General features: G+C 43.2%; 1 protein-coding gene across 5 annotated transcripts in view; it reads left to right on the top strand.

Annotated features, from left to right (window-relative positions):
- Nucleotides 1–17067, top strand: part of SMARCD3 (SWI/SNF related, matrix associated, actin dependent regulator of chromatin, subfamily d, member 3) — a 210912-nt gene that overhangs the window by 135720 nt on the left and 58125 nt on the right. For 4 of the 5 annotated variants that reach the window (XM_030546621.1, XM_030546623.1, XM_030546620.1 and 1 more), the window contains one exon: nucleotides 13510–13632. The exons of the other annotated variant lie outside the window; for it this stretch is intronic. In XM_030546621.1, the coding sequence (XP_030402481.1) occupies nucleotides 13510–13632 (123 nt within the window). The remainder of the gene's footprint in view (nucleotides 1–13509; nucleotides 13633–17067) is intronic. 5 annotated transcript variants of the gene reach the window in all.

The raw sequence follows: 17067 nt of genomic DNA, 5'->3' as shown, positions 1-17067 counted from the left end.
TTCAGATATGGATAGCTAGTTATCAACTGTCTGGCCTGGTATGGGTTCTGTCCCTTGAACATGATAGCATCTTTGCTTGAACACCTTCCAGAGCAGTTCATGAAGGAAACCAAGGTTATTTGAGAGTGTGCAAGAGTTAAATCACTCAGTGAGTGGTGGATATGATTTCTCATTCACAATGGGGTGTGTTCATTTTGAGAAAGAATGTCTGGCTGAAGAGCTCCAGGTTGCTACTTAATGTCAAGTCTAATGTCGAAGATCTTCCAGTGGAAGGATTGAATCTTTTTAGTTCAAAAATTGATAATACTTTGAAAAAGCTCAGTTTTGGGGTTTCTCTCAATCAGCCTTCCTGCAAAGATTATCCTCATAGTGTTATTGAAGAGAGTCTGGTTAGAATCATACAGAACCTCAGTAATGACGCCTCCAGACATCACTTCAGAGAAATCTTTCTCAAAGAAATGAAGAAGACATCACAAATAGATGCCTGCTCCCTCTGCCTCCTTATTGATATTGTCACTACTTCAACACTGACACAATAATTAAGTTTTGAGGGTTTTTTTACGGGATGCTGGAGAATCTTATTGTGGCATCTGTGGCAAACCTTTTAACTTCTCAATCCCAGTCCATGTGTCCAGTCCATCTTTTATCTTATTTTCTTGTCTGGAGGAGAATAACTTCAGTCACACAGATAAGGTGCACCATCCAATTATACTTAAGACTGAGAGTTTGTCACAGAAGTCATGGATTCCTTAATTTTCTGGGACCTCCATGACTTCTACAGCAGCTGGCCTGGGGGCCACCTGAGCAGCTCAGGCAGACCCTGGGCCAGCCGCACTGGGTGATGCTAGGGCAGTCTTGGTCCACCACGCCCCTCTCCCCCAGCAGCAGCAGGAGTTTAGGTATGGGAGGGAGCTCAGGGCCGGGGGTTGGGGTGTGGGAGGGGTGAGGGCTCTGGCCTGTGCTTACCTCGGGGAGGCTCCCGGAAGTGGTGACGTGTCCCTAGGCTCCTAGGTGGAGGTGAAGCCAGGAGACTCTGCGTGCTGCCTCTGCCTGCAGGCACTGCCCTCGCAGCTCCCATTGGCTGTGGTTCCTGGCCAATAGGAGCTGCGGAGCCAGTGCTTGGGGCGGAGGCATTGCTCAGAGCTGCCTGACCATTCCTCTGCCTAGGAGCTGAGGGAAAGGGGATGTCACTGCTTCCAGGGAGGCGTGGTGCCAGGTAGGGAGCCTTCCAGCCCTGCCAACACCTCCTGCCCCCAGCACCAGCAGAATTCCTGGCCCACCCCCACCCAGCAACCTTGGCACCCCTGAGCTGCCTCTTCCTCCCTCCTCCCCAGCACCTGCGGTACCTCTGGGCTGCCCCCGACTCATAGACTCTAGGACTGGAAGGGACCTCGACAGGTCATCGAGTCCAGTCCCCTGCCCTCATGGCAGGACCAAATACTGTCTAGACCATCCCTAATAGACATTTATCTAACCTACTCTTAAATATCTCCAGAGATGGAGATTCCACAACTTCCCTAGGCAATCTATTCCAGTGTTTAACTACCCTGACAGTTAGGAACTTTTTCCTAATGTCCAACCTAAATCTCCCTTGCTGCAGTTTAAGCATGATTTAGTCAGGGGTATATGGTACATGTCATGGACAGGTCATGGGCTGTGTATTTTTTGTTTACTGCCCGTGACCTGTCCATGACTTTTACTAAAAATGCCCAAGACTAAAACGTAGCTTTAATTATACTCCATGCTACTTCCCAAATCTCCCTCATAAGAGAGTACTGAAAGATGAAGTGGTCTCCCTTCTCCAAAGTAGAACTGTTTAAATGATGCCATGGAAAAGGGTTTTGTTCCCAATGTTTCCTCGTTACAAAAAGCTAAAGGTGTCCTTCTTTCCATTCAAGGTTTAAGAAAACAGAACAAATACATCCCAAGGTTCACATTTCTGTATAGTGACCTTAACCTCCGCTAGCATGGGGATGTATGCGGAATAAAGATCTGCGCAGTCTCAGTAATTCCTTCTTGTGGTTGCCACAGGACTTGTCCAGCTCTATTGACTTTGAGCAGGAGCTTGGACTAGATACGTCCTGAGGTCCCTTCCAACCCTGAGATTCTAGGATTCTGTGACTTAAAGGATCCTCATTCCTTATATCTGTCTGACACATAAGAAGTAGCCCTGGTTATGTGTGTTCAGATAATTTCCAGAACTAAGTTATTTCATTTGTCCTTCCTATAATTTCACCTGAACTGCTCTGTAGTAACAATAATAATATAATTAAATTAGGGCTCTTGATTAATCGTAGTTAACTCATGTGATTAACTCAAAAAAATTAACTGTGATTAAAAAAATTAATCGCAATTAATTGCCCTGTTAAACAATAGAATACCAATTGAAATTTATTAAATATTTTTGGATGTTTTTCTACATTTTCAAATATATTGATTTCTATTACAGCACAAAATACCAAGTGTACAGTGCTCACTTTATATTTTTTATTAGAAATATTTGCACTGTAAAAATGGTTAACAAAGGAAATAGTATTTTTCAGTTCACCTCATACAAGTACTGTAGTGCAATCTCTTTATTGTGAAAGTGTAATGTACAAATTGTGAAAGTGTAATGTACAAATTTTCTTTTTTTACACTATTTTTTTTTGAGGGCAGTTATTTAAAACTTTAGAGCAGAGGTGCTCAAACTGTGGTCCGCATTCTCCATGTGATCTCCATTCAGGGGGTCCGCAGATAGTTCCCTCTAACGTGCAGCCTGGGCGGCTGCACACGTGAGAATGAAGGGCTACCCACCTAATTAGTGGAGCTGTGCAGGCCTGGCTCCACTATTAGGTTCCTGGACCGTGGAGAAGACACACATGTAAAGTGAGGTGGTGGCCTTGGGGGGGAATGGGGGTAGGTGAGAGGGGTCAGTGGGGTGAGAAGACGGGGTGGGGGGGATTTGGGATGTGCAGGGCTGTGGTGGCCAGAGAAAGAGGTGATTTCCCCAGCTCAAGGGCTGCAGCTACCAGGGAGAGATGGCCCTCCTTCCCAGCCTCAGCTCTATGGCTTCTGTGGCGGGGGGAGAGACCCTCCCCATCCTTCCCAGCCCCAGCTCAGGGGCTGCCTCGGTGGGGGAGAAAGGGAGAGACCCCCCCCCTCCTTCCCAGCCCCAGCTCGGGGGCTGCTGCGTGGGAGAGAGGGCACATCCGTCGCATTAGAAAGGTAAGACTACTGATATTAAAATATGAGTTGTGTGCTTTTGTTTGTAGACCAAAAAAGTTATCCAAAGCTTATCCAAAGCACTTTACAATAGTTAGCTAACAGTACAAACAGCATTTGGAAAGTATCAGACGGGTAGCCGTGTTAGTCTGGATCTGTAAAACAGCAAAGAGTCCTGTGGCACCTTATAGACTAACAGACGTATTGGAACATGAGCTTTCGTGGGTGAATACCCACTTCACTGACATGCATCTGATGAAGTCGGTATTCACCCACGAAAGCTCATGCTCCAAAACGTCTGTTAGTCTATAAGGTACCACAGGATTCTTTGCAACATTTGGAAAGATCATTAAGTGGTCCGCCAAGACCCTCAGCAGTTTTCAAGTGATCCACGAAAAAAAGTTTGAGAACCACTTCTTTAAAGCCTACAAGTCCTGCTGGTGGCATCTGACTCATGATGATGAAAATAAACATGTGTCGGTCTGCTCTACTTTGGCTCATTATCGAGCAGAACCCATCATTAGAATGTACACATGTCTTCTGGAATGGTGGTTGAAGCATGAATGGACATATAAATTTTTAGCTCATCTGGCAAGTAATTATCTTGCGATGCCAGCTACAACAGTGCCACGCGAACGCCTGTTCTCACTTTCAGGTGACATTGTAAACAAGATGCGGGCAACATTATCTCCTGCAAATTGTAACCAAACTTGTTTGAATGAGCTGAAGTATGACTGAGTGGACTTGAATGTTCTAAAGTTTTACATTGTTTTATTTTTGATTGCAGTTACTTTTTGTACATAATTCTACATTTGTAAGTTCAGCTTTCATTATAAAGAGATTGCACTACAGTACTTGTATTAGGTGAATTGAAATATACTATTTTTTTACAGTGCAAATATTTGTAATAAAAAATAAATATAAAGTGAGCACTGTACACTTTGTATTCTGTGTTGTGACTGAAATCAATATATTTGAAAATGTAGAAAAGATCTAAAATATTTAAATAAATGGCATTCTATTATTGTTTAACAGTGCAATTAATCATGATTAATTTTTTTAGTTGCTTGACAGCCCTAAATTAAATTTAACATCCTTGTAAGGGGGGAAATGCCAAGGAAACGGAACACAGTAGCATTTAACTTTAAAAAGGGGAACTACACAAAAATGAGGAAGCTAGTTAAACGGAAATTAAAAGGAACAGTCACTAGAGTGAAATGCCTACCAGCTGCATGGAAACTATTTTAAAACATTGTAATAGAGGCTTAAACTAAATGTATACCCTCAACTGGGGAGGAGTGTGGGGGAAGGACAAAAAATGCCACATTTGTTTAACAAGAGAGTACAAGCAGTTGGAGGCAAAAAGGCATCCTTTAAAAAGTGGAAGTCAGAGCCTACTGAGGAAAATAGAAAGGAGTATAAGTTCTGGCAAGTCAAGTGTAAAAGTATAATTAGACAAAAGAATTTGAAGAGCAACTAGCAGAAGACATTAAAAAAAAATTGCTGTTAGTTTTCTAACACCTCAGAATCAGGAACCCTGCCAAACTGTCGGTAGGACCAGTGGATGAATGATCAAGGTTTACAAGGAGCACTCAAGGAAGGCAATGCTGTTACAGAGAAGCTAAATGAATTCTTTGCATCGATCTTCACTGCAGAGGATATGATGGAGATTCCCAGACCCAAGCCATTCTGTTTTGGTGACAGATCTGAGGAACTGTCCCAGATTGAGGTGTCAGTAGAGGAGGTTTCGGAACAAATTGATAAATTAAACAGTAACGTGTCGCAAGTACAAGATAGTATTCACTCGGGCGTTCTGAAGGAACCCAAATTTAAACCAGCAGAACTACTCACTCTGATATGTAACTTATCACTTAAATCAGTCTACGTACCAGACTACTGGTAAATAGCTAAAGTGACGCTGCTTTTTAAAAAAGGCTCTAGAGACAATCCTGGCAATTACATGGCAGTAAGCCTAACTTCAGTACCAGGTGAATTGATTGAAACTATAGTAAAGAACAGAATTATCAGATGCATAGAAGAACACAGTTTGTTGGGGAAGACTCAACACAACTTTTGTAAAGGGAAATCATGCCTCACCAATCTGTTAGAATTCTTTGAAGGGGTAACAAACATGTGGAGCAGGGTGATGGAGGAATAAACAGTGGAGTGGCAAAATTTGCAGATGATACAAAATTACTCAAGGTAGTTAAGTCCAAAGCAGACTGCAAAGAGTTACAAAAGGATCTCACAAAACTGGGCAACAAAATGGCAGATGAAATTCAGTGCTACTAAGTGCCAAGTAGTGAATATTGAAAAACATAATCCCAACTATACATACAAAATGAAAGTCTTTAAATTAGCTGTTACCACTCAAGAAAGAGATCTTGGAGTCATTGTGGATAATTCTCTGAAAACATCCACTCAATGTGCAGCGGCAGTCAAAAAAAGCTAACAATGTTAGGAACCATTAGAAAAGGGATAGATAATAAGACAGAAAATATTATAACGCCACTATATAAATCCCTGGTATGTCCACACCTTGAATACTGCGTGCAGTTATAGTCACCCCATCTCAAAAAATATATATTAGAAATCAAAAAAGTATAGAAAGTGCAACAAACATGACTAGGGGTGTGGAACAGATTCCATACAAAGAGAGGTTAAAAAAGACTGGGACTGTTCATCTTGGAAAAGACATGATGTGGGGGGTGGGGATAGGATAGAGGTCTAGAAAATCATGACTCGTGGAGAAAGTGAACAAAGAAGTGTTTTTTACCCCTTAACATAACACAGGAACCGGGGTCACCCATTGAACTTAATAGGCAGCTGGTTTAAAACAAACATAAGGACGTACTTCTTCAGAAAACACAGAGTAAATCTGAGGAACTCATTGCCAGGGGATGCTATGAAGGTCACCAGTATAACTTGGTTCAAAAAAGAATTAGGTGAGTTCATGGAGGATAGTCTATCAATGGCTATCAGCCAAGGTAGTCAGGGACTCAGCCCCATGCTTCAAGTGTCCCTAAACCTCCAATTGCCAGAAGCTGGCAGTGGATGACAGGGGATGGATCACTCAAACTTGACCTGTTCTGTTCATTCCAATAGTGGATAGTGCCAGATGTTTCAGAGGGAAGACAGGATACTGGGCTAGATGGGCCATTGGTCTGACCCAGTATGGCCAATCTTACGTTCAGGAGTCTTCCCAAAGTACCTAGCAGTAGCAGCCAGGAATATGTTTAATCATTTCTTAATCATTATAAGGGTTCAGTGCTCAGAATGTATGACTAGCTCTTCAGTAAATCTGCTCTCTGTTCCAGTTGTTGAGTTTATGATTTGCTAGAACAAGTTTATTTTTACACCACTGAGACTCTCCTTTCTAAAGGCTGTTCATGGCTCAATCTGCAGATCCAGACAGATTTCAAGAACAATCAATCTGGTTAGATCTTTGTCTCATCAAACGATGAGCTATTACTTCAAATTTCTAGAGTTCAGGGAATTGTGTACCCAGGTCATTTCATTTACTAGATCTTGAGTAAAACCTCTACAAATCTGAGGCCTGTGCATCAAGCACCAACTTCTGAAAGAACTCATATGTGAATTTGCAGAACTATTAACTATGGGTTGTAACCTGCCTTTAAATCAGCATCTGTACCCAGTGATTGGAAGATGCTAATGTAACAACAATATTTAAAAAGGGTTCTAGAGGTGATCCCGGCAATTACAGACCAGTAAGTCTAATGTCAGTATCGGGCAAATTAGTTGACACAGTAGTAAAGAATAAAATTGTCAGACACAGAGAAGAACATATATTGTTGGGCAAAGGTCAACATGGTTTCTGTAAAGGGAAATCGTGTCTTACAAATCTGTTAGAGTTCTTTGAAGGGGTCAACAAACCTGGACAAGGGGGATCCAGTGGACATAGTGTACTTAGATTTCCAGAAAGCCTTTGACAATGTCCCTCACCAAAGTCTCTTATGTAAATTAAGTTGTCGTGGGATAAGAGGGAAGATCCTTTCATGGATTGAGAACTGGTTAAAAGACAGGGAACAAAGGGTAGGAATAAACGGTAAATTTTCAGAATGGAGAGGGGTAACCAGTGGTGTTCCCCAAGGGTCAGTCCTAGGATCAATCCTATTCAGCTTATTCATAAATGATCTGGAGAAAGGGGTAAACAGTGATGTGGCAAAGTTGGCAGATGATCCTAAAATGCTCAAGATAGTTAAGACCAAAGCAGACTATGAAGAACTTCAAAAAAGATCTCACAAAACCAAGTGATTGGGCAACAAAATGGCAAATGAAATTTAATGTGGATAAATGTAAAGTAATGCACATGGGAAAAAATAACCCCAACTATACATACAGTATGATGGGGGCTAATTTAGCTACAGCTAATCAGGAAAGAGATCTTGGAGTCATCGTGGATAGTTCTCTGAAGACGTCCACACAGTGTGCAGTGCCAGTCAAGAAAGCAAACAGGATGTTAGGAATCATTCAAAACGGAACAGAGAATAAGGAAAAGAATATCTTATTGCCCTTATGTTATTCCATGGTACTCCCACATCTTGAATACTGCATGCAGATTTGGTCTCCTCATCTAAAAAAAGATATACTGGCATTAGAAAAGGTTCAGAGAAGGGCAACTAAAATGATTAGGGGTTTGGAGAGGGTCCCGTATGAGGAGAGATTAAAGAGGCTAGGACTTTTCAGCTTGGAAAAGAGGAGACTAAGGGGGGATATGATAGAGGTATATAAAGGACGAGTGGTATGGAGAAACTGAATAAGGATAAGCTATTTACTTGTTCCCACAATATAAGAACTAGGGGCCATGAAATGAAATTAATGGGCAGCAGGTTTAAAACAAATAAAAGGAAGTTCTTCACACAGTGCACAGTCAAGCTATGGAACTCCTTACCTGAAGAGGTTATGAAGGCTAGGACTATAACAGCGTTTAAAAGAGAACTAGGTAAATTAATGGAGGTTAAGTCCATTAATGGCTATTAGCCAGGATGGGTAAGGAATGGTGTCCCTAGCCTCTGTTTGTCAGAGGGTGGAGATGGATGGCAGAAGAGAGATCACTTGATCATTACCTGTTAGGTTCACTCCCTCTGGGGTACCTGGCATTGGCCATTGTTGGTAGACAGGATACTGGGCTGGATGGACCTTTGGTCTGACCCAGTATGGCTGTTCTTATGTTTAGCTTCCATTTGGTAATTTACCATTCAGATTCAAAGCTTTCTAGTGGTGGATAATCCCAGAAAATGAGTGCAAAGTGGTGTTCCTCACTATTCCATCCCCATTGAAAGTGAAAGTGTGGTACACACTTCAGACATAGGTTGAGGAGCAAACCAGGACCAACTCATTATTCAAGTTCCGTGGAACCCCAGGCAGGCCAAATTGCATATAAATGTGTTGGACTTAAGAGACATTTGGTTAGCTCTCAAACATCCTTCTACATATGGGAAACTGAGTTCTACCATAAACAAACATATCCTAATATTCAGGTGTTGACAAGGAGGAGCTCACTCTCATCTGGGATATCAGTAGACAGTTAGGGAGTGAAGGATCCTTCATCCGGTGTTGCCAATCGCCAAGCACCACCAAGTGAATAACAATACTTGAGGAGGCAATCCAAGCCAAAATGCACTTCCCAGCACTTGTGGTCTCTGAAGACTGAGATAATGGCTATATTTTTGCACAAGCAAGGGAAACCAAAGGTTTACCGGTTTGCAGTGAGGGAAAATTCAGTGTTCTCTAATCTATTCCTGGGGTGCTCAGAGTATGGGGCCCTGACTGATGCCTTTCTTCTGGGTGGGAGCAGAGATTCCTACGTGTCTTTCTTCCAGTGTCACTTATCCCAAGAGTGTCAAGATTTTAAAAAGGGACAGAAGTCATAATATTAAAAGCTGCAGCCTTGGGCTCAGATCTTTTGGCATTGACATTAGAGCCTCCAGTTCATCTGCCATTTCCTACAGATCTCCTCTCATATTGCCAGAGACAAATCTTGCCTTCAGATCTGAGCTCTCTGACCCTGACAGTTTGAATGATTGCACTTTGTTCAATTCTAATAATGATTTTCTTGAGCGGTCCATTGAATTTCACTGGAAAGCTGAAAGCATTCAACATGGAAAATTTTACAGTGAAGTGGAAAAGATTTTTCCACATTAATCTCTGTCAAAAGTATTTCATCTTTGACTGCTGTAGTCCCCAATACTCTGGTCTGTTGTTTGATTCTAAAAGAATCTGGATCTATTTTGAGTACTTGATATGGTCATGCTTAGGAGTCCTTGTCCTGACCACTACCCTGAACAAGCATAGAACAGAGAGCTGGTCCCTGTTCCAGAAAGCTTGCACTCTTAAGACAAGAGACAGCTGGTGGATACAGACAGATGAGGAGCACATGGCTACAATGAGGTGTTATTGATCAGCTTGATAGGATGTGGTCTCAGCAGACCAGCTGCCTAACCGTTGTCAAGCTGTTTTGTAGTTATCATGGCAAAGGAGAGTTTTAAGAGATTTGGTGGTACTGTATTACTAAAGTTAATCTGGCAGCTGTGTTATACCACCTCATCATGCTTCTATTCCCGGAGCTTCAGTTTTTGCATACCCAGTGGTAAAAAGGTTTTTAAGAAATCTTGCATGTATTTTCATCTGTTTATAAGCTTCTATCGCCTTTGAACTCAAATTGTGTGCCCACAAAACTTCTGGAATGAGCTTATGGAGATCCAACCTAGAGCATACTTCCTGGTCCACTTCCTTGTGAAGCGTATGGCAGAGACAGTGAATTATAAATCCTGATGGTGGATACTCCTTTGCAGGGTGAACATAATATTGCATCCACCTCCTAAATTCCTGCTCAAGACTTCCATTAAAATCTGTTAACTTCCATATACTTTTTTTTTTTTCAAAATCCCATATTGTACCAGGAGAAGCTAAATATTCTAGGTTTCAGAGTAGCAGCCATGTTAGTCTGTATCTGCAAAAACTTTGAGAGACAGGCCAGTCCTTGCTTACAGACAGCCCCCCATAACCTGAAGCAAACACTCACCAGCAACCACAGACTACACAACAAAAATACTAACCCAGGAACCTATCCTTGCAACAAAGCCCATTGCCAACTCTGTCCACATATCTATTCAGGGGACACCATCCAGGGCCGCCCAGAGGATTCGGGGGCCTGGGGTCTTCGGTGGCGAGGGGCCCCCACTTTGGCAGTAATTTGGCGGCGGGAGGTCCTTCTGCTTCGGGACCCACTGCCGAAGTGCCCCAAAGACCCGTGGCGGGAGCCCTCTGCCACTGAATTGCTACTGAAGACCCGGCACTTCGGTGGCGGGTCCGGGGAAAAAGGACCCTCCCGCCGCGGGTCTTTGGAGCACTTCGGCGGTGGGTGCTGGAGTGGAAGGACCCCCTCACTGCCGAATTGCTGCCGAAGACCTGGAGCGGAAGAAGCTCCGGGGGCCCGGGCCCCGTGAGAGTTTTCTGGGGCCCCCAGAGCAAGTGAAGGACCCCACTCCAGGGACCCCCAAAAAAGCTTTTCCTAATGTCCAACCTAAACCACCTTTGCCGCAATTTAAGCCTATTGCTTCTTGTCCTGTCCTCAGTGTGTAGGCGACTAGTAACTGCTGATGGAGGAGGCACAATGGTAGCCTCTCCCCTCACCACCACAGTCACGGTCAACTTTCTGGTGACTGCCAAGGCACCATCCAGCAACACTCTCTTGACCACGGCGGCCTAGATCCCCACTCCTTCCCTTTGCACCTGGCCCCTGCCACCTCCTCCGAACCCCGAATCCCCCTGGCATTGCTTTTGCGTCAGAAGTTAAGGAGAACAATTTTTTCCCCTCCTCCTTGTAACAACTTTTTATATGCATGAAAACTGTTATCATGTCCCCTCACAGTCTTCTCTTCTCCAGACTAAGCAGACCCTGTTTTTTCAATCTTCCCTCATAGATCTTTTTGTATTCTCCAAAGCACTTGCAACCCGTCCCAGCTTGGTATCATCCACAGACTTTACAAGTGTACTCTCCATGTCATTACCTAAATCACTGATGAAACTCCTGGATGTTCCCAGTGCAGTGTGTGCTGCTGCTGTAGTGGAGTGGGTTTGGCTCATCAGAATGTTCATCTTCAGTTATTATTTGCGTGTTGCTAACATTTCCCTGAAGAATGTCAGATAAGAGAAATGACAATTTTAAGTAGTTTATATCACAGCTAAATATGAATAGAGTTTAATGGGACAAAGAAAAGATACTTCTCTGGCTCCAGGCCTTACTAGCAAGTCATGGGGCTCTGCCCCACATCATATATACTGCAAGGGAATGAATTAGGGGACTCAGGGCTCAGCCCCAAACAAATAATAGGCACAGGATGGATGAGGGGATGCCAGGGTTTGTGGAACATATGACTTGAATGCTAGAATTAATGAGTGTTTTCCTGCTTTTGCAAGACCTGTAATGATAAGCTGGCCTGGAACTAAAGGAATGGCAGAAATAAAGATTTGGGCATGGTTAATGGTACAATCTGGTCTTTGCTATGGTGTTTCTGTAACAGCAATTGCTTGGAGGCCTGAACCAGGCAAGGGCAGGAGTTACTTCCTGTGAAATGAACCTGTTTGTACCAGATATGTTGTATGCTGAAACACCTGTCAGAAAGTGCAGTAATGTGTACCCCCCTGAAGAAGTTGGCCTGGTGGTAATGCCTTTTAGGCCCACGCTATCCATTTCCCCTCTATTTGTGCAATGTACTAAATCCAAACTGTATACCCCTGATTATAAACAGTAACAGGTGGCAAATATGGTCAAGTTACTTTTACTGCTGTAGTACAGAAATATTTTAGCTGTTAAATATTTTTGCTGCTTAGTTAAGAGCTGGGGTGAGTATTAGAAATGGACAAGGAGCTTCAAGAGAGACTAGTCTAGGAATTGTTTGTAACTCATTTCCTCTTTGGGCTTGTCTGCACATGGAGTTGTTCCTGAATAATTGTTCCTAATTAACTCCATGTCTGGACACACTTATTCAAGAATAAGAGTGCCTTGTTCCTGTTTAACTGTGCCTGACCAGTTGGGTTAAATTAATCGAACAACTCCAGGTGTAGACAAGTCTTAAAATGCTACCTGCCTTACAGTTATCCTCAAATCAGGTATTGCCAGGAGTAAATAGTCTGTGACCAATCTCCAAGCTCTAAGAGTATTTCTACACTGGGAAAATACATCACATTAGAAAATGTGCTGACTAATGTGATGTTAAACACAACTTAACATCTAGTATAGGAAGGGCTAGTCAAGTTTAAAAACATATTCACTGGTCATGGTTAATCGTAGGGTCCAGTGAACAAATTTTAAAATGTATCAGAGGGGTAGCCGTGTTTTTCTGGATCTGTAAAAGCAGCAAAGAGTCCTGTGGCACCTTATAGACTAACAGACGTATTGGAGCATGAGCTTTCGTGGATGAATACCCACTTTGTCATATTCACCCACGAAAGCTCATGCTCCAATACGTCTGTTAGTCTATAAGGTGCCACAAGACTCTTTGCAAATTTTAAAACACGACACTTCCTTGTCTATACTAGGTGCTAAGTCATGTTTAACAGCATGTTAGCTTACACATTTTCTGATGATGCATTTTCCCAGTGTAGAACATATCCCAGGAGGCAAATCATTGCCTGTGCAGTGGCATGAAATGGGGACCATATGCAGGCAGAGAGTGGGGAACTACTGCAAGGGTTCTGCTAAAGGGCATGTGGAACCAGTTCCAGTCATCGGCTCTGCAGCCTAAGGGGAGGATCACTGCCAAGCATCCAGCTCATTTGTTCAAATCTCTCTCTCTTTTCCTGTTTCCCTCTTTCCTGTCTCCCTCTTTTCATGCCCTACTCCTTGCCAGCTCCTCTTAGAGCTTTTCTAGACTAGGAAAAGGGACTTTTTAAAAAATGTGTTAGCTAGTATAGCTAGCCGTAGTATAGGCAGGACAAGTTGCATGTTAACACTTGTTAGCTGGTCATATTGAAGCCTCTGGAGGAGCCTAGGCTTCATCTCAGTCGGCTAACATGTTAATATATAACTTGGTGTATACTAAGGTTTTTAAAAGTGTAAGGTTTAAAAACACAGTTGTTTTTAAAAATGCTTTTCTTCTAGTGTAGAGAGACCCTAGTTTAAACAAAAGCAAATCTAAAATGGTTTGTATTGCCTAGAGGCAATCACTTCTGCTAAGCAAACCCTCTCTCTAAGGTCTGGACAGATATAAGTATTACTGGTCCTGGAATATGATGAATTCCTTGCCTCCAGTGTTTGGATATTCCCTGCTTCCTCCTCAGATCCGGGAGTTGGTTCCTGAGTCCCAGGCCTACATGGACCTGTTAGCCTTTGAACGCAAACTGGACCAGACCATTATGAGGAAGCGGGTGGACATTCAGGAAGCCCTGAAGAGACCGATGAAGGTATGACATGGGAAATGGTACAATTGGCTGAATCAGGAAAAACATCCTCAGTGTGATGTACTGGGCTGTGGAGCCATCTCACTGGAGAACTAGTGGAAGCTCCACTGATAGAGTAGGATAACCAAGGCACTTAGGAATATATGGTGGGGAAACACCCTTCCTTGGAGGAGGACAAACTGACTGACTCAGTTCAGTAGCTCTCGCCCACCTTTAATTTATGAGAGTCTTTACTATAGGAAATAACCCTCTCTTTCATTTACAAATATTATTCTTTGAGGTTTTTAAGAAAAAAAGAAGAGGAAATCGAGATAAGACAGTAGAGATGCCCTACCCTAGATACACATTAAATATACTATTAAGAGTTCAGTTTAAGATTGGAGAAAATAGGAAATAAAATAATGAAAAATGTTAGTCAGAAAATAAATTATCTTGTGGGCCCTGATCCTGCAGAAACTTGAACACATACTTAGTCCCACATTGGACTACTCATGTAAGCAAAGTTAAACATGTGCAAAATTGTTTGCAGGACCAGACCCAAAGATAAGACTGTTCTCCAAATCCTGAGGCACTGCTCTTGTGTTATGTGTTATTTTTTCCTGCATTTGCCAAGTTACTCTGTTCATTATATAATTCTGCAATGCTTAATTTGCTTGTTGATTTCCAGCTCCATAGGGTACTTCTTTTGGCCACTTCAGCTGCTGTTTGCCCATATCTCATTCAAATTCCAAATCTCTTAGTATGAAGATTCTTACATCTATAGATCTGTTGTGATGTAAAATAATTATTATTATCTGTATTATAATATGTCCAGAGGCCCAGCTGAGGTCAATGCTAGGCATTGTGTTGACACATTATACATTTTTTTTATACAATTTAAATACTTGAGGCAGACAAAAAGTGGGTAGAAGGAAGTACTATTATTCTGATTTTAAAAATGGGAAATGAAACAGAGATTAAATGACTAATGCCTGGTCTACTCCTAAATCTTAGGTCAACCTAGCTACATTGCTCAGGGCTGTGAAAAAATCCACCCCCTGTGCAACGTAGTTAGGTCGGTCTGATCCCTACTGTAGGTGCATTTAGGTCAACAGAAGAATTCTGTCTCGGAGAGGTGAATTACCTGTGTGGATGGAAACTCCCTTCCAACAATGTAAGATGCATCTGTGCCACTGTAGTCTAGACATACCCTTGCACAGAGTCACACAAGAAATCTGTGGCAAAGCCAAGAATTGAGCCTAGTTCTCCTGAAACTGAGTCCACTGGCTTAACCACAGGCCCACCCTTCCTCACATCATCCATGAAACATTTAGCAATGTTGACAATTAATGTGAAGCCCAGTGATGAGAGTTTAACACGTATCATTGCTGCTGTTTTAGGCTCTTTGCAGATTTAGGAAGGCAACATTTTAGTGGTTTACAAGTTTATAGGCAGTAAGTTTTTAAGATTCTTTGCACATAGTGGGCTAAATTGTCAGTTAGTGTAAATTAGCATAGCTTCATTGACATCAACGAAGCTATGCCATTTTACACCACAATAGGACCCATTTAAAAAAAAAGAAAGTATAGATTCTCTTTGACAAATCTGCAATAAAGGGTGGATTTTGTGGCAAATTTCTCAACCATGAAACTGAGCAATATTGAAAGCTTTCTAGCAGAACTTTATAGGATCTGGAATGGGAAAGTACATAAAAACTAGAACTTTGAGGTTTCAGGAAACATTTTGTTAATCGCTGTTTGTTCATATAGTTGCAGTTAGATTTCTTTTCAAAAGAATCATCAAACAGACTTTTCTAATTTACCTCCAAACTCATGAATGACTGCTCAAATGCAACAGTCATGAAATTCAAAATCTGTCAAAACAAAACTGAGGGTATGGCTAGACTTGCAGCTGTACAGCGCTGTTAGTTAAACCTGTCTTTGTACAGCTGAGTAGGGAAAGCGCTGCAGTCTGTCCACACTGACAGCTGCCAGCGCACTGTCGTGGCCACGTTTGCGGCACTTGCAGCGGCATTGGGAGCGGTGCATTGTGGGCAGCTATCCCACAGAGCACCTCTTCCCATTCCGGTGCCGTGAGTTGTGGGAAGGGGGCGAGGGGTGCAGGGCATTCTGAGTCCTGTCCCAATACCCTGTGATGCATGGCTTCGCATCCCACAATCTCTGTGTTTCTGTCCACATTTGGCGCCCTCTTTCAGTGGTTTCTGTGCAGCACGATCTGTGTTCCGTTTTGGTCTGCGGGAAATGGAGCCCGAACTGCTCGGGAGTATGCTGATGAGTCTCGCCAGCACATCACATTTGGCAGTTGAGCTATTCCTTAAGATCCAAAGTTACAGTGAGGAGTCTGATGATGATATTGAGTCGCATAACACATACAACATGAAATTGCTTGTCTCATTCACGGACATGCTTAGCACTGTGGAACGCCGCTTTTGGGCTCGGGAAACAAGTGGTGGGATCACATCGTCATGCAAGTCTGGAATGACGAGCAGTGGCTGCAGAACTTTCAGATGAGAAAAGCCACTTTCATGGGACTGTGTGAGGAGCTCGCCCCCACCCTGCGGCGCAAGGACACAAGATTGAGAGTTGCCGTGCTGGTGGAGAAGCAGGTGGCTATTGCAATCTGGAAGCTGGCAACTCCAGACAGCTACCGATCGATCGCGAACCAGTTTGGAGTGGGAAAGTTGACCGTTGGAATTGTGTTGATGCAAGTTTGCAGGGCCATTAATTGCATCCTGCTAAGAACTGCGACTCTGGGGAATGTGCAGGACATTATGGATGGCTTTGCACAAATGGGTTTCCCTAACTATGGAGGGGCGATAGATGGGACGCATATTCCTATTCTGGCACCACCCCACCTAGCATCCAAGTACGTTAATCGGAAGGGGTATTTCTCTGTGGTTCTCCAGGTACTTGTGAATCACCGTGGGCGTTTCATTGACATTAACGCAGGCTGGCCCAGAAAGGTGCATGATGCATACATCTTTCGGAACACTGCCCTGTTCAGGAAGCTGCAGGCCAGAACTTTTTTCCCAGAGTGGAAGATCACAGTAGGGGATGTCAAAATGCCCATTGTGATCCTTGGAGACCCCACTTACCCGTTAATGCCATGGCTCATGAAACTCTACACAGAGAGCCTTGACAACAGCAAGGAACGGTTCAACTACAGGCTGAGCTGGTGCCGAATGACTGTGGAGTGTGCTTTTGGCTGTTTAAGGGCCACTGGTGATCTCTGTATGGGAAGCTGGACTTGGCCAAAAACAGCATCCCCGCGGTTATATCCGCGTGCGGTACCCTCCATAATATTTGTGAAGGGAAGGGTGAAAGATTCAGTCAGGCATGGACCTCCGAGGTTCAATGCCTGGAGGCTGAATTTGCACAGCCAGAGAGCAGGGCTATTTAGAGGGGCCCAGCACAGGACTGCAAGGATTAGGGATGCCTT

This window comes from Gopherus evgoodei, unplaced genomic scaffold (genome assembly GCF_007399415.2).
Source record: "Gopherus evgoodei ecotype Sinaloan lineage unplaced genomic scaffold, rGopEvg1_v1.p scaffold_47_arrow_ctg1, whole genome shotgun sequence".
Lineage (NCBI taxonomy): Eukaryota > Metazoa > Chordata > Testudines > Testudinidae > Gopherus > Gopherus evgoodei.
This window is presented reverse-complemented; position numbering and strand designations above follow the sequence as displayed.